The sequence below is a fragment of the Coloeus monedula genome (genome assembly GCF_965178545.1).
Source record: "Coloeus monedula genome assembly, chromosome: 1".
In the NCBI taxonomy this organism is placed as follows: Eukaryota; Metazoa; Chordata; class Aves; order Passeriformes; family Corvidae; genus Coloeus; species Coloeus monedula.
Genome location: NC_138781.1, coordinates 76,329,606 through 76,350,668, shown reverse-complemented (window position 1 = coordinate 76,350,668; position 21,063 = coordinate 76,329,606). Strand labels below are relative to the sequence as shown.

The 21,063-nt window shown below is 40.0% G+C and overlaps 1 protein-coding gene across 1 annotated transcript in view; it reads left to right on the top strand.

Annotated features, from left to right (window-relative positions):
* LOC309580450 (cadherin-6) overlaps positions 1–10,565 on the top strand; it is a gene marked incomplete at both ends in the record, with an annotated part of 44,855 nt that extends 34,290 nt beyond the window's left edge. Inside the window, 5 exons of the mRNA XM_082294435.1 lie at positions 480–616; positions 5,063–5,184; positions 5,985–6,102; positions 6,190–6,441; positions 10,075–10,565. Of these exons, the coding sequence (XP_082150561.1) occupies positions 480–616; positions 5,063–5,184; positions 5,985–6,102; positions 6,190–6,441; positions 10,075–10,565 (1,120 nt within the window). The remainder of the gene's footprint in view (positions 1–479; positions 617–5,062; positions 5,185–5,984; positions 6,103–6,189; positions 6,442–10,074) is intronic.
* Between the last annotated feature and the right edge of the window lie 10,498 nt (positions 10,566–21,063).

Below are 21,063 nucleotides of genomic sequence, written 5' to 3'. Positions count from 1 at the left end.
ACTTGGTTTGGGCGGGCAGCCTTTTTAAATGCTGGGAAGTGAAAGGTACAAATGCACCCCAGCTGTCAAATTTTATATCAGAAATTATTTGGAACAGTTGAGATATCAAACCATAAAAAGAAGGCTTTATAAAGGAAAAGCCAACTCAGCCTTAAAATAAACTTCGTATCTTTCAGGACACAGACTTCACATTTTTCACTAAAAACAAAGCTTTGATGATTCTCAGAGGTATGTAAATTCTGCAGCAATTCATTTATTCAGTGACAATACTCCACCTTCTAAATCAAACCTCCAATGTGTCATTATCCAGTAGCTCAGAACTAGCTCTTTGTGTGAATACATAAAGACTCTGAAGCCTGTGCTGAAAACAAAAGGAAACCCCATTTACTCGCTGTTTGATGTCTAGTCTTAGAAAATGGTTTTAGAACATAGACATTGAAAGGAAAGCATGCCTCTAACCCCTGTCTCTGTGTTTGCAGGTACTCTGTAGATCGTCACACTGATATGGACAGAGTATTCAACATCAATTCAGGAAATGGTTCGATATTCACTTCAAAACCCCTTGACCGGGAAACGCTGCTGTGGCACAACATTACAGTAATAGCAGCAGAGATCAGTAAGTTAAACCTAAATACGACTCCTGTCCCTGATGTAATGAATTTAGCCTTCTAGCTGAGTGTGTGGAAAGCACAGCTGGACACATGTCAGGTTTATGGATAGCCCACTCAATACTAATGAAGAAGCAGTAACTCTGCAAGAGGTCATCTGCAGTTTTGTGTTTATTAGGGACACAGTTCATGAAGAGGTGACTTAGAAGGGAGAAAATGTGACAGTTCTGTGTTCTCTGATCAGTTATAGCCACTTCAAATTTCGAACATGGTTGCTGAGTTTTGAAACTGACATGCAGCAAAACAGATGGTTTAAAGCCAAACTGCATTCCTTGGCTGAATTCAATCTCATTCAGACTGGATGTTGTCAAATAAGGCTAAGGTGTCTGGGCTGAGCTAGGTGCCCAGATCTTAATCAGTTTTATGCATCTCCATTTTTTACTTTGTGTGCATCCTTTGAGATTACAAGGTGTAGTTACAAATCAGTCTGTCACTTAGTTTAGGATTGTTCCAGAGTAGTAATCTTGTGATAATCCTAGACCTGTTGATTTTAGAAGTCGAAATGCCAGGGATCTAAGATAAGGGCATGTATTTGAGATGGCCTTAATAAACAATCCACTTTGTTTTAATACATTATCTGTAAGTACATCACATGCTCAAATAGCAGGGAATGCAATTCTATTTGCTTTTGCAGAGTCGCCGTACCTGTGTTTATGGTGGAATGGTAGATAAGTTTTAAAATAAACACCAGTTCTGTTGAGTGTCACAATGTCTCTCTGCACCTCAGAGGCTAAAAAGCTTTTGATTTTTCTGAGACAACGTAAGCTCTTTAGTTGTATTTGTATATGGCTCAATTACCTGCTTGACAGTGAGAAGAGTGTAAAGAACTCAACTTTCTTTATTGTGTAAGTCTTCTTTAAAACTGAAAACCAGCGTAAAACAATGCTACTGAGGCAAGTAAATGGGGTTGTATGGTGGAGTAGTGGGTATGAGCCTATAGGAATGACAGGACATTAATAGTTTTCTCCCTCCCATGAAAGTTTGCACCTTTTAATGCTAGGTACAGGATTTCAGCACACCAAACACTGAATGTTAGTCACATGGTTGTGTTTCTATGAAGTTCTTGAAGGAGGGTTCTAGGGTCAAAAATTGTACATTATAGGCAGCTCCTGGGTAGAGCAGGAGGGAAAAATAAATGCCTAAAAATGAAAGAATAGCAAGAACATTTAGCATTGGGAATAGCAAGAACACTTGCATTGACCCCAGCTGGGCTGAAATAACTTGCAGTACAGAAGACTGTATTCTGTCTGAAATCCAGCTTAGCATCTATAGGAAGTTCTCATTTGGTTTCTCCCATAAGCACAGACCTTCTACTGCACCAAACCCTCTCAGCTTAGCCTCTTGTGCCTGACACAGGCTTCTGTCTTAATTACCATTTCTCTTTAGTCAGAATCCTTTCAGGCTGCTTCCCAGGGTGTGCTTTACTAAGCCTAGACAAAATTTGTCCTAGCTAGGGTAGATGTCTTCCAAAGGCAATTTTTTTGGTTGAAGTGTAGTTACTGTTCTGATCCAGGACACTTCACTAATTTTAGTCTCAAGGGACTAGACTGGAAAGTACCACTGCTTATTGTTCCTGGCTAAACCCAGAAATTTCTAGCAAGGCTACTTAAAGTCCCATTGCACTAAATTCCATAGAATCACTTATTACTCTCAGTGACATTATCTCACCAAGCTCCAAGTATATTTCACTGAAGTAATCTAAAAGAAATACCCAGTCAGGTTACAGGCAGGATATGCCTTCAAATGTGTTCTCTTTGATATAGGAAAAAAAAAAAATTATAAAGGCATAAAGAGAAACACCTTCCAGTGATGACTGCTCTTGATTTCGTTTTATAGTAAAAAAAAAAAAAAAAAGATACAGAAGTTGTTTTGCCTTTGTCTAGAATTGTCAGTAAGTTTAGATTGCTCCATTTCTAAACGTTCTCCTTTTTCACCAGTATGAGCTGCAATTGCTCAGCAGCCCAGAGAATCAGTCATGCTGTGGCTGCTGCAAATAAATAGTTGGTGAAACACAGGGTCAGTACATCTGCCACAGTCAGACAGCAAACTGGCATTAAAACTGGGGACACAGGTCTAGTGAGTCACAGCTGCAGAATTACAGCTGATTTACCAGAGACAATTCCCAGAGTGTTTTTAAATATTTATTACTTAACACTTAGGGGCAAGTCAAACACTGGCAGGACTTTGAGGCTGTATTCTGAAAAAAAACCCCACTTTAACATTTTGGTTGCTGGCTCAGCAGAAAACATATCCCTATAGAGAGAAATAAATTTAAGCTGTTTGTTGAGTCAATGGAGATGGACCCCAGCATTAATTAAAGGATAATGCAAACAAATGAACCTACATAAATTAATTTGCACAAATAACTTGAAAGATGATGACATAATATATCAAAAAGAAAAGACTTGAAGATGTATATTAATTTCCATTAAACCAGAGAAGAGGCATACATTCGAAGAGCCTAGAGTTTATATGAAGCCTCTGTTTATTACAGTATGATTTTAAATTGTGAGAACCTTAAGCACCTAGAAGTAAAATGAAAATATGTAGGTTTAGGTTTAAAAAGCGGGAAAGAAAACAATTCTCCTTCTTGGGAGGAGAAGAAACATGTTTGTGAATATATTTGAATGTATTTGTTAGAAAAGTATGCCCTACAAAATAGCCTTGCCAATAGTCCTGTGACTTCAAATGAGTGCCTTTGATTTCTACCTGTTATAAAAATTCTTTTATTGATGTGTTTTAGCACAGAATTCAGCCTAGTCTGTATTATACATAAACTGTTATTTTATACATTGAATGAATTTAGCCCAATGGCTCATATTAGAGGTTTATGCCTAATGGAATCATATTAACTTCAGTGGTACTGTGGAGCCTTAAAGCACAATATTTTGTCCAAATTACTGAGCTCTGTAATACAAATAAGCAGTGCCAATTTTGGAGAAGGCATTTTCACATTTATAAAAGGATGATAAACACATTAATAGGACTTTTATTAAAGTCAACAAGCTACTATAATGAATAAATAGAAGCTACTATAATGAATAAATATAATAATAAAACCAACCAGCTACTATAATGAATGCTTGCAGAGGAATATAGAGTCTTAGATCCACTATATTTTATTGCACTATTTTTTCACTTGAATGATAGGTTAAAATGCATTAATAAACTATATTAACATGGGTAGGAAATCAACATAGGAAAATTCAGTGTGAGCCCTCATATAAGAGAGGTGAAGGTGTTTATTTTAAATGAAACTTATTTCAATCACACTCTTTCACTCAGATTTCACTCTCTGACATTCCCATACCCACATACTCCTAGGTGGATATTGTGTGATACGGAGCACTAAGGAGACAGATCAATGGCGATGTCTCTTGGGTTTCTTTTGATTAGTGATGAAAAATTTGTTTGGGACCAGATCTTGTACCGATCTTTTAGGAGTCAGTGGTTGTTACGGGGTGACTTTTTGACTCAGAATCTTGCCTATTTCACCATGCCTGGCTCTAGGCAGGGTTGCTGCCACTGCTTTTCTTCCTTATTCTGTGTATCTTTTTGACTAAGGTCTGTCTCCTCCCAACAGGAAAAGGAAGGGCCTATACAGTATGGTGCATTTCCAGATGTTTTCATTTTCATCCAGAACGATGACAGTATTTTCATTAGTATTCTATGCTCAGGAATATCCTTGTCAAGTTCAACGTCTTGGCACTATGCAGTCCTTACAGGGAAAAAAATATTGTTTACATAGGGGGATTTGCAGGTTTTATATAGTGCTTATGTTTCTCAGCTGATACACTTTGGTATTTACCCTAGAACACCAGGCAAAACAATTCACAACAGGTTAGAAAGCATCTGTGATCACAGCTGCAATTACTATTTCTATAACATAATGATAATCATGGTATCTTAAGGAACTGTGCCACAAGATTTGTACAGCACCGAGTATTACATTTAACAACTGGAGAAGAAAAAACCCACTCAATCTCATCCTCATGACTCTTCAGTGTTCCTGTTTGAGAGCTAAGGAAGGGAATATGTTCTAGATACTTCACTGCTACTAAACAGTATCAGTCAGGCTAATAAATAGATCTAATTTAGTTCCAGTATTATATTTACATATATCACACATACATTCATAATCACACTTGGAATGGTCAAAGGAATTTGTAAATCCTGGACTCCTAATCTATCTTAACTCTATAGTTTATGCAGAATTAGAGTAATGATACTACATTCATCCCATAACACATTCACCAGAAATAAACAGAATGTAAGTGAAGTGCTCTGAGTGAGAAGAATTAAGGCAACGAGCCTCCAAGTCTGTCCTTTTCTTCCATTGCACTGAGTCAGTAACTGGGCTAAATAAAATCTCCATTCTGGTTTTGTCATTTCAGACAACCCAAAACAAAGCAGCCGTGTCCCAGTGTTCATTAAGGTTTTGGATGTAAATGACAACGCTCCAGAGTTTGCCATGTTTTATGAGACCTTCGTCTGTGAAAACGCAAAGGCAGAACAGGTGTGTTTTCTGCTTGTACTAAGAAAATATTCCAAATGAAATGAATTTTGCTACTACTCTTGCATTACCTCATCAAGAGGTGCACTTTGCATTGCATCAAACTTAATTGCAAAATTAAACAGCGGCTGCACAGTATCTATTTCACTTAGTATTCTTCCAGCTAACATGATAGTATGTTTTTGAATGTTATTTTCTGTACTGCACCTTGTTACCCCTGATTCATTTTCATTATTTCATCCTCTGCTTTATTCAGGCACCTCCACTGTCTCCTTCAGAAACAATTTCAGGTCTATAAGTGTTACAGGTCCTGTCTGTGATACAACTATTTTCCTGCTAGATAACTCTCAGTCTACCACTCCTGTTGTGAAGTAGTTCAAAGCAGCAGATAATTTGGAAGATTCAGCCAAACTATTTCTGTGACATGAGATTTGGGTAGACAAATATAAAGTCATCCTGGACTGTCTCACCTTTCATCTCCATTGCTTGTCACATGCAAAGGTTTCCTGCCGATCTGGAGTGGCATTAACACAAGCCTTCTGTTGAAATCAACATGATTTTCCTGCCAGCTTTCAAATTCCTTATGTTACTCACCTGGTATAGCATGGTGATAGTATGGTGATCCTAAACAGCATCAGCAGCATGTGGATCACTTTTCTTTAGCTCATTATAGCAACATCATCCGCCTGGAAGCAGAAGGAAAAAAAAAATACAAAAGATTGCTTTTACAAGATTTTTTTAGAGTACATAAATAAACATAAAATTCACTGACTTAGGAGATAATTTTGTTCTTATTGTTTCAGCTGATACAAACATTAAGTGCTGTTGATAAAGATGACTCTTACAATGGACATCAGTTTTCATTCTCCTTAGCTCCCGAGGCAGCCAGCAGCTCAAACTTTACACTACAGGACAACAGAGGTGAATTTCTAGGAAGACTTTTCTTTATTATCTTATCCTTGTTTTCAGTCTTCAGATGAAGTCTTAATGCATGCTTTATGTTTCCAGACAACACAGCAGGGATTTTCACCCGAAAAACCAGATATAACCGGCATGAAACAAGTACCTACTTCTTGCCAGTGGTGATATCAGACAATGATTACCCCATCCAGAGCAGCACTGAAACGGTGACTATTCGAGTGTGTGCATGTGACCATCGAGGGAAGATGCTGTCCTGTAATGCAGAAGCCTTGATTCATCCTACTGGTCTTAGCACTGGGGCTCTTATTGCCATTCTTCTCTGCATCATTATATTACTTGGTAAGTAGTTCAGGGACTTTTTGTTCCTTTTGTGGTTATTTTGCATTGCTACAATGATTATTCCAAGACTAGGACAAAGGCAAAGTAAAGACACTGTTGTTTCATCCTGTACATATTTTATTGTATTTCCTCTGAGGGCTGCTACAGATGGGGTGTGTAGGGCACAACCTACCTAACCTTAGTTATATAAAAGTTAGCGATATATGAGGAAGAGGAGACAGCTGGGCTCCACCCTCTGGTCAATGGAAAGAAACACCTGTAGAGAGACATTCATCCCATCTCTTATTGGTATCTAAGGAGGACCAGACACATTACTCATAACCCTCTGCAGGTGTCCATCCCTTTCTGTTGACCACAGAAGGAGGGCAGATAACTTAGTTTTGAAGAATTAACTTCCCATTTCTAAACTGAGGAGAAACAAGTCTCAGTGCTTCTGTTCTGTTGGAAAAGGATGCTGAATGATACTGAAGGACTCTCTCAAACGCTGCAGGGTCCTCCATTTCACCCACCTGTGATTAGAAAGAGGTTGGATCCTGAGTGTGGAGGATGTGCAGAGCTCTGGCTACAGCACTTACAGGTGGTCAACTTTTTTTTTTAATATATATAAAAATAAGGACACTTTGCACCATCTCTCACATTCCTCTCAGGTTCCACCCCTCTTGTACTGCAAACAGAGATAGTTGGTCACTCGGCCATTAGCTGTACCTGTTCATCTGGGGACAACTGTACAATACAACGTAGGCTGTTCTCTGGGAGTTGTTATTAGGATGCTTGGAGGAAAGAAGGGAGTCGGAGCAATTTTACAGCAGTAGAGTCAGGCAGGGAAGATGATTCCCTTCATGATTCTACTTTTTACCATACTCCTATCTTCCTTGGACATGCTTATCACCATTGCAGAGTCATCCTGATCTTTACTTTTAACAAAATTTCCCTATCCAGTAATGAGTCAAAGATGATGTTGTGGTTCTCAGACTTTTAACAGTATAGTCATGACTTCCTCTAATGAGCACTATCCCATTTTCAGAAAAGATTCCCACAATAACAATCTGATCTTTAATTCACCATTAAATTCATTTTTCAAAACATGGTATCGTTGCCCCTAAGGGCTGAGCTCACTTTGTATTAAGTTCCTTACCAGAAAAAGTAATGTAATGCTGCAGGTAGTCTTGCACTCGTTAGTAAAACTGTGCTCATTAATACCAATCTGACATTAAACGATTTCCTGTTTTATGTCAATCGAAAATAATTGATTCTGTGTGCTAAGCAGCACTTTATGTCAATTACTGCTCATGCCACCATGCACCATAAGCAGATTTTCAATTAACTCAACTATATAATTTTCTATTTTCAGGTTGGTTGCAGGGTTTGAATGTGCAACCACTACTGAGTGAAAAACAATACTCTGGGCAGACCTGAACCACAACTCAAAGTTTAGCAGCAACAAAAATTGCCTGTAAATTGCTAGATTTATATGCAGTTTGAGTAAGTTTAGCATCTTATCAGGAGGCTTCAGATATGCTGAACACAGACATGCAAATAAAGGTGATGAACTTCAACATGTAGCTTATGGTAGGGTCTTTTTCCTGCAAGTTCAGCACGAAACAGTAAAATCCACATATCAGACGTGATGTAATTATCAAAGTCTCATCCTTGCATGTTCTGTGTAACACTGTTTTTGGAATGAGATACTTCAGCAACTCTTTGCTGTAAAATCTGTCATTCCTGTGCTTTATCAGACCATTCTGCCAGTCACTGTTCCAGAAGCCCATTCCAAACTGACACTGGGTTTTTCAAGTTCTCCAAAATGTTCTCCAGCTACCTCTCTTCTTTCATACACACCTTTCACCAGTCCTTCCACACAGCGCCACAGCTTTTTGATCTTGAGGAAGACAATTGTCTCTTACTGCATTTTTGCACAGCAGCACGAAGAAGCATCGCTCAGATTAGGACCCTTCTGTGACACCATAAGTAAATCCTCATCATTAGGCTGAGATTCTAATGCCATCTGAACCACCTCTCCTAATCCTTCAACTTCACTATCTATTTCCTTTCAGCTCATATTGACAGATGTTCTTCCTTATTCGCAGTATTCCTGTGGTAAGACACAGCATTTTCCTACTTTATCCTTTCTTCTTGGTGACCTTCCATAGTCAACCTACAAGGTACCTGGGCTCAGCTACAGACAGTGTTTTGCTCTAAGCAGTCCCACAGGGGAGCTCATTATTAAAAAAAACAACCAATCAAATCAAACAAAAAACCCCAAAAAACTGAACCAAAACAAACAAACAAAAAAAACCCAACCACCCCCCTGACCAAAAGAAAAAAGCCCACCAGAATTTGTCTGTCAAAGGAAGTTAAGAATGATCAGGTTCAATGGAGTAAAGTTTTGTGTTGGGGACACCCTTAGTCCTTGCCATTGGCCTTAAAAGGTTACAACGGAGGAAGGGACTGAAAAAAAATTCTTTAACAGTTACTGTGCTTTGACTCACACGCCATTTTAGAAACAAAGCTGACATGAAAGATCATTTTGATCCACCTTATCATCTCACATCAATGAGTTTAGGCATTTCTGCTTTGCTTTGCTGTGAAAAAACTGTAAAGACAGCAAGATGTGTCTTTCCTTGGAGTTTGCATGACAGAGCTGAAATGCTGGGCATTGCAGACCTCAGACTACCAAAGCAATAATGACAGCAGAAATACATCCCTGTTCCTTGTTGCTATTCATTTGTCAATATTCAGCCATTTACATCTTAATGTAGTATTCAGCTAAGAAATCTGAAATTAGCTTCTGTAGGAAAGTGTTGTCCATATCCCTTTCCTCCCTCTGTGTCCACTTTTCCATCAGTAATGAGAATCATTATTGAGTAAAAATATTAAAATTCGGATTGGAGTCATGGAAAGATCTCCTCCCCTCCAAATAAATGAAAAATATGTGTATGAACACGCACACTTTAAAACAAAGGACATAAAATATGTTTTAGAAATCTGCTTTTGTCAGAATAAAAAATAACTTTATCATATCTCATCAGCCCATGATTTAATTTGTGTACTTTTTAAGGTGATGTACATTGTAAAAGCATTCCAGGGAAGTTAATAAAACTCAGACTTTGTGCTAGCTGAAAATCCACTCCATATTCCAAGCTTTTTTTCCAGAAGAGGATAGATTTAGTTATCTTGAAATTCAGCTTTGCTAAGCTCAGTAGATACCATCCTTGTCCATGGCAGAAGTTGCATATTGTCCAAGGGGTTCAACCTAAATAACATCTGGTGTTATTTATTGTGGAGAAGGTGGTTCTTCCTTCCTAACTCTCATTAAACTAGTTCTGCTCTCAAGGTGACAGAATTAGTATATGGCTCTGGGTAACAAAGTGCCTACTGGCAAAAAGACATTCTGCTTGGCTTCCTGCAAGCTTGACACCCCCTTTCTTCTGTGCATCCATGCCATTTCATCTCCCAAGGAACTCACAAGCACAGCAAGCGCAGCCTGAAAATCTGACATGCACATCTTCAGTTTTGCAAAACATCCTCTGAAACTTCAAATTCAAGCAGAGGCGCAGCATTTCTTCTGGGCTTTAGTGGAGCTGGGGATTAACCTGCTTTCCCTTTCTCTTCCGCTGTTGTTTTTGTTTGTAGTTACCGTGGTGCTGTTTGCAGCACTGAGACGGCAGCGGAAAAAAGAGCCTTTGATAATTTCCAAAGAAGACATCAGAGACAACATTGTCAGTTACAACGATGAAGGTGGTGGAGAGGAAGACACGCAGGCGTTTGATATTGGCACGCTGAGGAATCCCGAAGCCATAGATGACAATAAATTACGCAGAGACATTGTGCCGGAAACACTTTTTATGCCACGGCGGACTGCAACAGCGCGGGATAACACGGATGTCAGAGATTTCATTAACCAGCGGCTAAAGGAAAATGATACAGATCCAACAGCACCCCCGTATGACTCGTTAGCAACCTACGCGTACGAAGGTAATGGTTCTGTGGCCGAGTCCCTCAGCTCCTTGGAGTCGGTGACTACGGACGGAGATCAGGACTACGATTACCTCAGTGACTGGGGACCTCGGTTTAAAAAGCTGGCAGATATGTATGGCTCCATGGACAGTGACAAAGACTCTTAATATGTTGTCTTCTTTTTTTCTTTCTCTTTTTTTTTTTCTCTTCCTCATTCCCAGAAACAGCACTGGGATATGTGAAGTGGCTATTTCTTTCTGTTTCTCCACAGCTGTGTGAAAGGGTTCTCTATTCTATCCATTTGAATTGTCTAATGACTGCAGTCTGTGTGGGTTAGCCATCAGAAAACTTTTTCTAGTATCATTTTATGAGCTTCCAAGAGGCAAAATCCTTATTTTTTTGAGTGCATCCAGTTTACTAAGCCAATCTTACAGGCACAGCAGTAGTGGAGGGAAAAAAAAGATCAGATGGGGAGCAATATTTTTACTTGTTCTGCTTATATTGTAAATTGGAGTATATTACTGTTTAAGCTCACTTGCTTTTTACTTGTATTCAGACTATTCAGCTCAGACGACTGCTCTGTCGACTGTGTATTGCACATCCCAATGTAATGAGGTACCCTAGTTTACCCTATGTATTATAGTCAAAAGTAGTGGTGATGGAATGAAGGTTTATTATACGAGTAGAGTAAGCTGAGAAAAGAACATCAAACACGCATTTTACTCATGAGGAGGGTAGAGAGGCTTAATGGTCATTTAAACCTGAGTGTTTCTCTAGAACTCACCATTGCCCCATTGCACTGAATCATACTAACACACACATATATATAGTTCATTGACTGCTGTGTATATATTCATTGGACCTAGCATCGCTGGAGAGATGTGTGTGTGTGCACGTGTGTGTGGTCAGTAGCCCCAATACCTAATTCTTAGATGGTTTCCCAGTTCTAACACAGGCTTGCTTTGCGATACAGGGAAAGTCATCAAATCCAGCTCCAGATTAGGTCATGACTTGGAGGAAGGAACAGATCATAACTGTGCTGTTGTTTGCACTTCCTCAGTCAGCCCCCACCTGCACATCAGTGATGGCCACTGTCCTGGGGAGCTTGGCGTCAGGGTGTTCATACTCCTGCCTGTTCTCATGTGCAGGTGGGGAGGAGTGGCCTAAAGGTGACTGCCACCCTCTGGGGCAAAAGGAGCAACTGCTGAGGAGGAAAGTGGTTTTTTTTGTCCTGACCTTCCCTGCCTGGATGTCCAGGGTGGGTTCCTAACTGACTCTCTGCCCAGTTTTGCTATCTATAAAATGGGGAAATAATGCCTACCTCATCAGAATGTTGCAAGAACTATATAAGTCATTTGGAAAATGCTTTAGAAATGGAAAACACTGGCAGTCTGCCAGAGGAAGTAACTTTCCATGCTTTCGGGTAGTTTTTTCCTTTTTTTTTCTTCCAGACTCGAGTCCTGAATGAACAAATAAGTGAGAATTAATGGTCATTCCAGCAGCTTGAAAAGTAGGGTTTATAATTATCACTCATTTTTTAAAATAAACTACTCAGCCAGGGTTGTTAAAGACTTCACCAAATGGTAAAATTTTAACCACAAGTTTCTCTGTGTGTGTTTATCTGCTTTGCCAAGCTAAGTAATTTTTGTCCAGGCGTGGAGTGGGGAAAAATGCCATAATCTTGGGCCAAAACAGTTTTCTTTATAGCTTGCACACCACTCAGTATTTCAGTTGGTTTGTCAAACATGTAGTTAAATGCCACCCTGTGTCCCAAAGTAGGGAACCAGCCCATGGGACTGTGCCAAGGAAAGAAGGATTTTTTTTTTTTTTTTAAATACTTCACGTGTAACTATTCTCATTTATTTCATGAAACAGTATTTAGTAGCAGCATTACAGGAATGGATCTATTTTCCTCCTCCCCCAAATTTTAAGTAAATCATTTTGAAAATTAAACAGCTCCAATTTACTCCAGAAATAAAGAGAGATGAGAAAAAAGTTAATGAACAGAAAACTAAAAGGAATTAAAAATTAGTCCCTGGAATTCATTACTCCTAGTGAGTTAAAGAGAGCTGTAAGAGTCCCAGGTATTAGACTTTTACAACCACAATGACAGAATTTTAGGTTTTGTGGACCAGCTCAGAGGAAAGAGGATGAGCCAGCCATACTGTGGCCCTGGCTTGGCAGGAAAGGACTCATTCACAGGGAGGAGCACTGCACGCCTGTAGGTGTAGGGCACAGAAGCTACTGGCTTGCAGATGCCCAGCATTATAGATTGGATGCTTCCAGAGCAGAGGAGCCCAGGGTTTCCAAGGGTCCAGAGCCCTCGGCATCCCTGTTGGAGGCCTCTCAGAGTGTTTAAGTTGAACAGAGTGTGGTTCCCAACTCCATCACTTAGTGGGGGGCTGAGCTGTTGCACCCATCATAATGGCAATGGCATGGTTAGAGCTTTATTATGTCCTCCTGAGGGCCCCTAAGTAATTTAAGATGATAAAAGCCTAGCTCTTCATGGATTCCTTGAAATCAGAACTTCTAGGAAGCAATCTGTCCAAAGCTGGCTCTGGCAGACAGGAGAGACCATCTGGATTTCAGATATGTGGAGGAGCAGCAGATGCTCAGCACCACCTGCCACAGGTCCCTCACTTCAGGCTGCTCCCCTCACACAGTCAGTGGGGCCAGCATATCCGTCCAGGGGCTCTCCCAGTGACTTCCTAACACAGGCCTCTCTCACCCTTCGCTCTGGGGTTGCCTCCAGCAAATAGCCTCAAGCTCAGAATCCAGCTGGATGAGCTGTCCCTTCCCCTCCTTAAGCCCGTAGGAAACAGAGGTGGCAGTGAAGCCACTCAGGTATTCGGCCCTTCGAGCCACCCCCAGCTGACTGGGAAGAGGGAATCAGCGGCACTTGGCTGAAGACAGCCCTGGTACCCTGAAGGGGCTGGGCCCCCCTGCAAGTCAGCCTGCATTAGTCACTTCTTGGGGTGGGGTAACGAGTCAGGAGGATCACTGAACTCCTTGTAACTATTTTCCTATGTTTGTACAGTGATTTTGTCTGATTTAGTGATTGTTAGTAGCAGTCCAAACACAAGTTTTGGGTTGGTTTAGGTTTTTTTCCTTTTAATTCAAAGATGGTTTTATGTTGTCCATTGAGTGACACAGTAAATAATAGAGAGTGGCTACTCGTGCCTGTTATGTAAATATATTATATATATAAAATTATGTTATGTCACCACAAATATGGTGCCTGAATAGCAAATGCATTCTTCTAAGAAAATCTGAGACAAACTTGCATCCAAATTATCATTTATGCATTTTAAGGTCTATTTTTTCCTGCAAATTAAACAGATTTAGCACCTCTCACACAGCAAGGAGAGTTCAATTCTTTCTGTTCTTCTTGCTTGGCAGTACCACAAAGTGCAATTTATAAAATCATTACTGCGTATTAAATATTGAAAGTGCCATATTGCAGTGAATACAAACCTTTGCAGTAGTATTTCTTTGCACTTTGTTGCATGGTGGCGTGCTAGATGATAGAAATGAGTATTTAACAATGCTTTCACACAGTGCTACAATTGTCATTTGTAGATAAAGTGTTGGACTATGGGCTATGAAGTGGCTTTCAAGGCTGTTTTAAGCCTGCTCTTCTTACAACCACGCCTTTTTCAGAAGAAGAAATATTATTAGGCAGTTTAGCTAAGCCAGGTAGAGAGATAAAAATGCAGTTGGGTTTTAATTTGGGAAAACATCTGGCCTAACAGCAGGAAACATATTAAAAGATGCCAAGGAATTCTGTGGAGTCAACATGAAACAGGGACCTGGGAGTCCATGCCAGCCATGCTGGTGCAGAACAGTAACATCTCTACACTTGAAATGGAATAAGGTTTCTACAGTAACTATTTCATCTCAACTCCCAACAGAAGTCACTTTACCCCAGAAAACTGGTGGGGAGTTGTTTTTGCTTTGTGTTTGCTGGGGGTTTTTTACCCCAGGAGAACTACTTCAGGTTAAACCCAGTTCCATCCCACAGCAGCACCAATATGGGGAGATGTGGCAGCCCGTGCCTCCAGTGCAGCTGTGCCAGGACACCTCCATGTAGACAGGTGCTTGGAAGAGAGCTGAGGCAAAGACTTGCAGAGAGCTCTGCACAAGGCTCTGCCAGCAGTATCATGGGACTGAGATGTGTTCCCAAACCTGACATAGATGGAGTTGTGTCTAACCATGAGAAAACCAAATTGTCTGTATTTTTCAGTTATTTCTGTTCATAAAGGGCTGGAAAAGATACATAGTAGAAGAACATGTCACCTGTACCAATATTTTCTAAATATTTCCTAAGAAAGATACATTTTTCTGGCCTTACTTCATTCTATGGATGGGTGTTTTGTCACTGTTAAATGTGAATGGAAGAGGCAACCTTGAAATAATCCACTTTAGGAAGTAGCAGTCTACATTACAAGTTACAACTTTTCCATTTCCCTGTTATGAAAACAAAACAAAAAATAATCCCGCAAGACCAAAAAACTGAACATCTGCAGTACCATAAAAACCAGAACAGTCATGAAAAAGTATAGCAGAGAGAAATGGCTCTAGAAATGTGTGTCTACATAGGTACAGTATGACTAAAAGGAAGGGAAATAATGAACACTGGAAGCTGGCCATGTTTCAAAACCAGAGTTATCTAGTTGAGCAGAACCAACAGTGGACTTCTAACACATTCAGATTTCCTGGCACACCAGAGGGAGATCTACATGGGTAGGGAGAAAGGCATCTTTTTTGACCAAGCAGCTTGAATCCAGGCAATTTCCATGTAGATCTTTCGGAAGGAAAATCAAGTAAATTTCTGCAGCATAATTGTCTTGGTGGTTTTCTGCAGAGAGAATTCCCCACAGTGATTCTGAGCAGGTAACTCTCTGCAAGCACCCTGTCTGTTAGAAAGGTCTCTCCATGTTTCCTGTGGCTGTGAGTAGTATTGAAGTGGTTCAGAAGACCACTGTCCCAAATGGATGCTGCCATCCCCCTGCCTATTTGCATTTCAATTAACTCTGCAGTCTGAGCTTCCTCATCAAATGAGAGCTGACAAAGTAACAGTCATTGTGCTACTTCCAGTGAGTATGAGCTATGTCATAAGCTGTGAAGGGCAGGATTTTTCCAACCCATCTACACCTGTGAAACAGCAGCCTCGTCCAATAAATGTCAAAGCCGCAATATTTTTTGCTTTCGATTCAGTCTTTAGAAAGAGTTCTTTTCTCAGAGATCATTTCCATTCTTAAAGAGAAACAAAAGCATATTTAATGTCTACAGACTCATGCATTGCTCCAGGAAGAGAGAAAAACACAGAACACCAATACAGTCCTTTAATACCAGTCTCTGCCCTCAGCAGTTTTATTTAAGCCAGCTGAAACAATCTCAATCCTGCCCATCATTTTGCAATATTGCACTGTTGAGCCCAGACCTGTGTTTGTCATACACTAAACAGTTTCCTGAACAGTTCATAAAATTCAATGGTAGGTATCCAAAAGCTGTGGCTGGGGTTACAGTAAGTACAAGTGTCAGAGAACTGAGCATTTTAAGAAGAAGAGAGGTGAATTGCGTGGGGGGTGAGGGGAGGTAATCAGTCATAGGCAAGGCAGGCCTGTGGCACTCAAAAGCCACAAAACTGTCATCTTGTGTTTAGAGTTACTGTATTTCAAAGGAGTTTTTACAGAACCTGCCCTTATCTTTTTTTTCTTCATGCATCTTTTGCTTTCTTTAAAAATAAATTTGAAAAAAAATGAAAAAAAAAGAAACAAATAAAAAAGGAGCTGCTATGTTTAAATTTCTCCTACCACAACGTCGATTCGACAAATAAGGCATAAGTTCAGCATATAGAGAAATCCTTTCCATTCCCATGGGCTTTTGACTTTTCCTATGAGACTGCACTATTTATGTAAATATACTTGGAGACACTTTCTATAAGCTTTTAGTTTTCTATGATCTATTACTTTAGTGTTTATTAAAGATACAAACTTATAGAATTATTAAGCATTCAGGTGAAGACAACAAAGAAAGAACACTGCAAACACAAAATTGTTCTGGATTTTGACACAAAAAACTCTTCAGAATCACTGTACTGTTTTAATTCTGTGATTACTTTCATTGCTCTGAAAAATTAAACTTAAAAGAAAGGCCTTATAATAAATGCTATGTGCATCTTAACTGTGTTACTGAGCGAAATCGATCTGGCAAACTCCTATTGTGATTTGTGATTTTTTAAACCCTTTAAAATAAATGCTTTTTGGTATTGATTTTTTTTTTAATTAAAAATACTCCCAAGCATAAATTCAAAATGATGCCTCCACCTGGGAAGATTTACTTGCTGGCATGCTCCAGCCACACAGTCTCTCATGATGTCATCCCCTGGTTGTGCCAAAGGAGCCTCAGCATTGGATGGATCTGGTCATTGCTCAGCAGAGAGGGACATTTGTGGGTGACAGTTTTGTCACCCAAGAGGTTTACACCTAGAACTTCCCTGTGTTGCAAAGGGACCCATGCTGGAATGATTATCTCTTCTGCAGCGTGGATGGGCAATTCGTTTTTGTCAGATGGAAAGTGTGCACTCTCTCCCTTCTATTTCCTGTTCACTGTACTGGCTTCTTTTTGGGGGGTTGGGGGCAGGGGGAAATAAAATTTAAGGATTTGATGAGAAACCAATTTGAACAACAATTTCTCACAGACAGAGTGAATTTGCCTTTTTGCAAATTGATTTTTGTAACAAGTTATTTATATGATATTACTTAATAAATTGTTTTTTCTAACTTGTTTTTTTTTTTTTTCTAATTCTCTCAATCTATGTTATGGATTTACAACACTATCATAAAGATAAACCTTTGAAAAGACTCTCCAATCCCTTTGAGACAAAGGGCTAAATTGACTCAGTCTTTGAAATTCCATTCTTAAGTGTCTGGCTTGCACCATTCTGTAAAGGCAGTAGGATCACTGTTCTGTGATCATTGAGGTCTCCTTAGACTGGTGTAATTCCAGAAGGCACCATTTAGTGATGCTTACTATGAGGAGGATATTAGTCTATGATCACAAGCCAAGGTTCCCCAGGAAGGCAGCAGAAGCTTTGTCAAGGTAAAGCATGCAGAATGCCTTTCTTTAAGCATATAAAGATCACATAATTTATAATAGCACTGTTCAGTTATTTGTCTTTCATCATATGATAATAAAAAAAAAATTTAGTCTCATTGCACTTATGGAGAATCCAAATGTCATTTGCAGTATCTTTTTACATAAGGAGAAAAACCTCCAGGGAAAATTCTTCGTTTTAATACTTCCTTAATAAAAGAGCTGTCTGTATCTCCAGAAATTCCATCATATTTAAAGAACAAGGATAAAGAAAAGAGTGAGAAAGGTCACAGCAAAGTAATACTTCATTAAAAGCATTAGAATGAATCACAAAATCAAACAGTTTAACACTGAAACCCATATGGGGTTTTTGAAAGGACTGAGGAAGTTCTGTAACTGATGAGAAATTAGCCCAAATATCCACCTGCAATCTTTGGTGGACCTCCAGAAGAAAACCTCTGTATGAACAGCCAAAAACCCCCAGCTTTTAAAAACAATAGGAGATCACAAGGATATAAATACATAAGTCTACGCAGTTTTTATTTACCTCATCATCTGAACCCCGAGTCAGAGAAACTGAGCACTGCCCTGCACACGGGGGATGTATCTAGTGCCCCCACACCCTTCCCTGGGGACACACACACACTTGCAGGTGCAAGCACAGAGAGGCTGCAGTGACCCCATCTCTCGGCTCTGTTACTTTGTGCATCAGAGCAGCCCTACAGGATTTCACAAAACATCAGATTGAGCTTTTCGTCTTCTAAACAATGGCAGTAGCAGCAGAAGAAATCCTGGTTGTCCACCTGCTGAAAGGTGCTCCAGACTCTGCAACCCTCCACGTGTGCTGAGGCTCTGAAAGCAGAACCACTTTTATTTATGTGATAGAGGAATCTGTCATATTTCTTGTCTTCTTATTTGATTTACTATATCAAAGAGCACTTCAATCATAAAGAAAAGTCAGCTAAAGGGTAGCATTTCAGCCAGAAAATGTATTTGGTTTTCCAACATTAATTTACCAGGTTTATCGATGCAAAATTACTCCCCCCCCACAAAAAGCAACACACCAACCACAACCCCCTGCAAATAAGCATCTTTCATTAATACTACCAAAGTCACCACAGAGATAAGTCAGCTACACAAGCCATTAAAGCCAAAAACGTTTTTGGGGTTTTTTTTAAGTTCTTGTTGAATTTGTCTCCCCCTCCTCTGCCCCTCATCTCCAGTCTTGTGAGACCCCACCTGGAGTGCTGCATCCAGCTCTGGGGTCCCCAGCACAGGAAGGACATGGAGCTGTTGGAGCAAGTTTAGAGAGAAGGGATACCAAGATGACCAGAGGGATGGGCTTCCTCTCCTGGAAGGAAAGGCTGAGAGAATTGGGATTGTTCAGCCTGGAGCAGAGAAGACATGACCTAATTGCTGCCTTCCAGTACCTGAAGGGAGCTGACAAGAAAGATGGAAAAGGATTTTTTATAAGAACAGGTAGTGACAGGACAAGGAGGAATGGTTTCAAACTGAAAGAAAGTAGGTTTGGATTAGATATTAGGAAGAAATTCTTTACTGTGGGGTTGGTGGGGCACTGGATCAGGTTACCCAGAGACATTGTGATGCCCTATCTCTGGAAGTGTTCCAGGCCAGGTTCAATGGGGCTCTGAGCAACCTGGTCTAGTGGAAGGTGTCCTCCCTGCGCATGGAAGGGGAGCTGGAACTAGATGATCTTTAAGATCCCTTCCAACCCAAGCTATTCTGTGTTTCTATGAATTTCCAGGACAGCTCAAACAAGAGAACCAAAGAAAAGAGCAAACATTTAAGATGCTGTAATACTTGCACAAAAATTGCAGGAATGATCACTTAAATGAGCAGCCAAGTGAATTCAGTGTTGGTTCTTCCAATCTTACTCTCAGATAACATCCCTTTTGATGCTGCAAATGAAATTTGAGTTTGTTGGATAAGGCACAAATTTAAAAAAAAGAAAATAGAAACATATTCTATCCAAAATCCTCAAAGCTCTTCCTCTTTCTTGCCAACACTGGTAGATCTTTCCCTGATTATAGTACAGACAGTTACTAGCAAATATCCACTCTCTGCATTTTCTTTTCTCCAAACTTACTGCTACAACTAAATTTTTCAGCAGCTGTCTATCTCCACATCAGATCCTCAAGCACCTCTGTCCCTCCAATCAGAAGGCTGATTCCGCTTCCTTTATTCCCCACACAGAAGCAAACATGAGCATCGTCAGAACTCCTCAGTAACTCACTGTTTCTAATTGCTCTAATACTCATTACACATTTTTTAACCTTGGCAAACCACAGAGCGCACAAAACCATTTATATTTTTACTAGCTGTGGAGACAATCATGGCCTGATAGGACCATATCATCATATCCTACTTTATTTAAGCAAAAGAGAAACAAACTTACCGTGATCAAGAGAACAGAATCAGGACTGTATGCAAGGGGACATGCTAATCTGAAACTTTCAAAAACCTTTGGGGCAGTTTCTCCTTTACAGAAGAAAGAAAGAAACAAACAAAAAAAAAATAAGAAAACCCAAGCCAACACCCCCCCTCCCCCCCAATCAAACAAAAAAATTAAAACCCCAGGAACCTCCTAAATACAGCTCTCCTTGTACCCCTTGTTGGGATTTTGCCTTTCTTAACTCAGAACTTGGGCTGGCTGGCTGCTCATGCATGCATCTTAATTAATAACCAAATGTATGAATCCCCTCCTGATTGCTTTTACATGTTTTTCTAAACATCTGCTTCTACCTTCTTTGTTAGACAAAGCTGCTCTCTTCTACAGCTCAGCTGGGGAACTTATTTCTCTCTCTCTCAGAGTGCAATTGGGTATTTCATGTCAATTATCGTAATTGGAAGCAAGCTTAACCCATTTCCCAGTTACAGCTCCAGCTTATTAGAACAAACATACTCTCAAACCTCCTCTAATAAAATAAACCCAAAAATGCCCCCAAAGAACAAACCTTAACTTTGGAAAAAAGACACTGAAAAGAGAACTGAATAAAAGAGCTCTGGTAAATGAAAAGTGAGTAAGCTGCTGTAGGAACCTAAGGAGACAGTGTGGGTCTGACTGGCTTGGTCTCTGACACAGCATTCCCCTAAGTTTGTTTTCTGGGAGCTCACAGAGAGAACATTCGTCAGCCTGTTACTGCTTCATGTACTTTTATCCCCCACATACCAAGGTGTACCTGTCAGAATGAAAAATAGGGGCAGGTGAATCTTTTTTTTTTGCCACTGCTGGGCATTTTGATGGCCCAGCTTTTTTTAACTGTTAGAGTACAGAGCCAGATTCTCTCCACCTCCTCCTTCTCACACTGCTCCCAGACTTTATCATTTGTGTTCAGACACCAACCTAACATCTATTGCCAAAGACAAAAGCCTAAAGAGAAAAAAGTAATCCAGAGACAAGAGGGCCAAGGCACCTGCTCCTGCTATGAGTTATGGCTCAGTTAGCTGTGGCTCTTCGCATGGCCTTCATTCTCTTGCTTACCCATTTTTGTGTTCCAGTGTCAAATGCACACCAGACATATCCTTTGTTATGCAGCTGTGAAGACA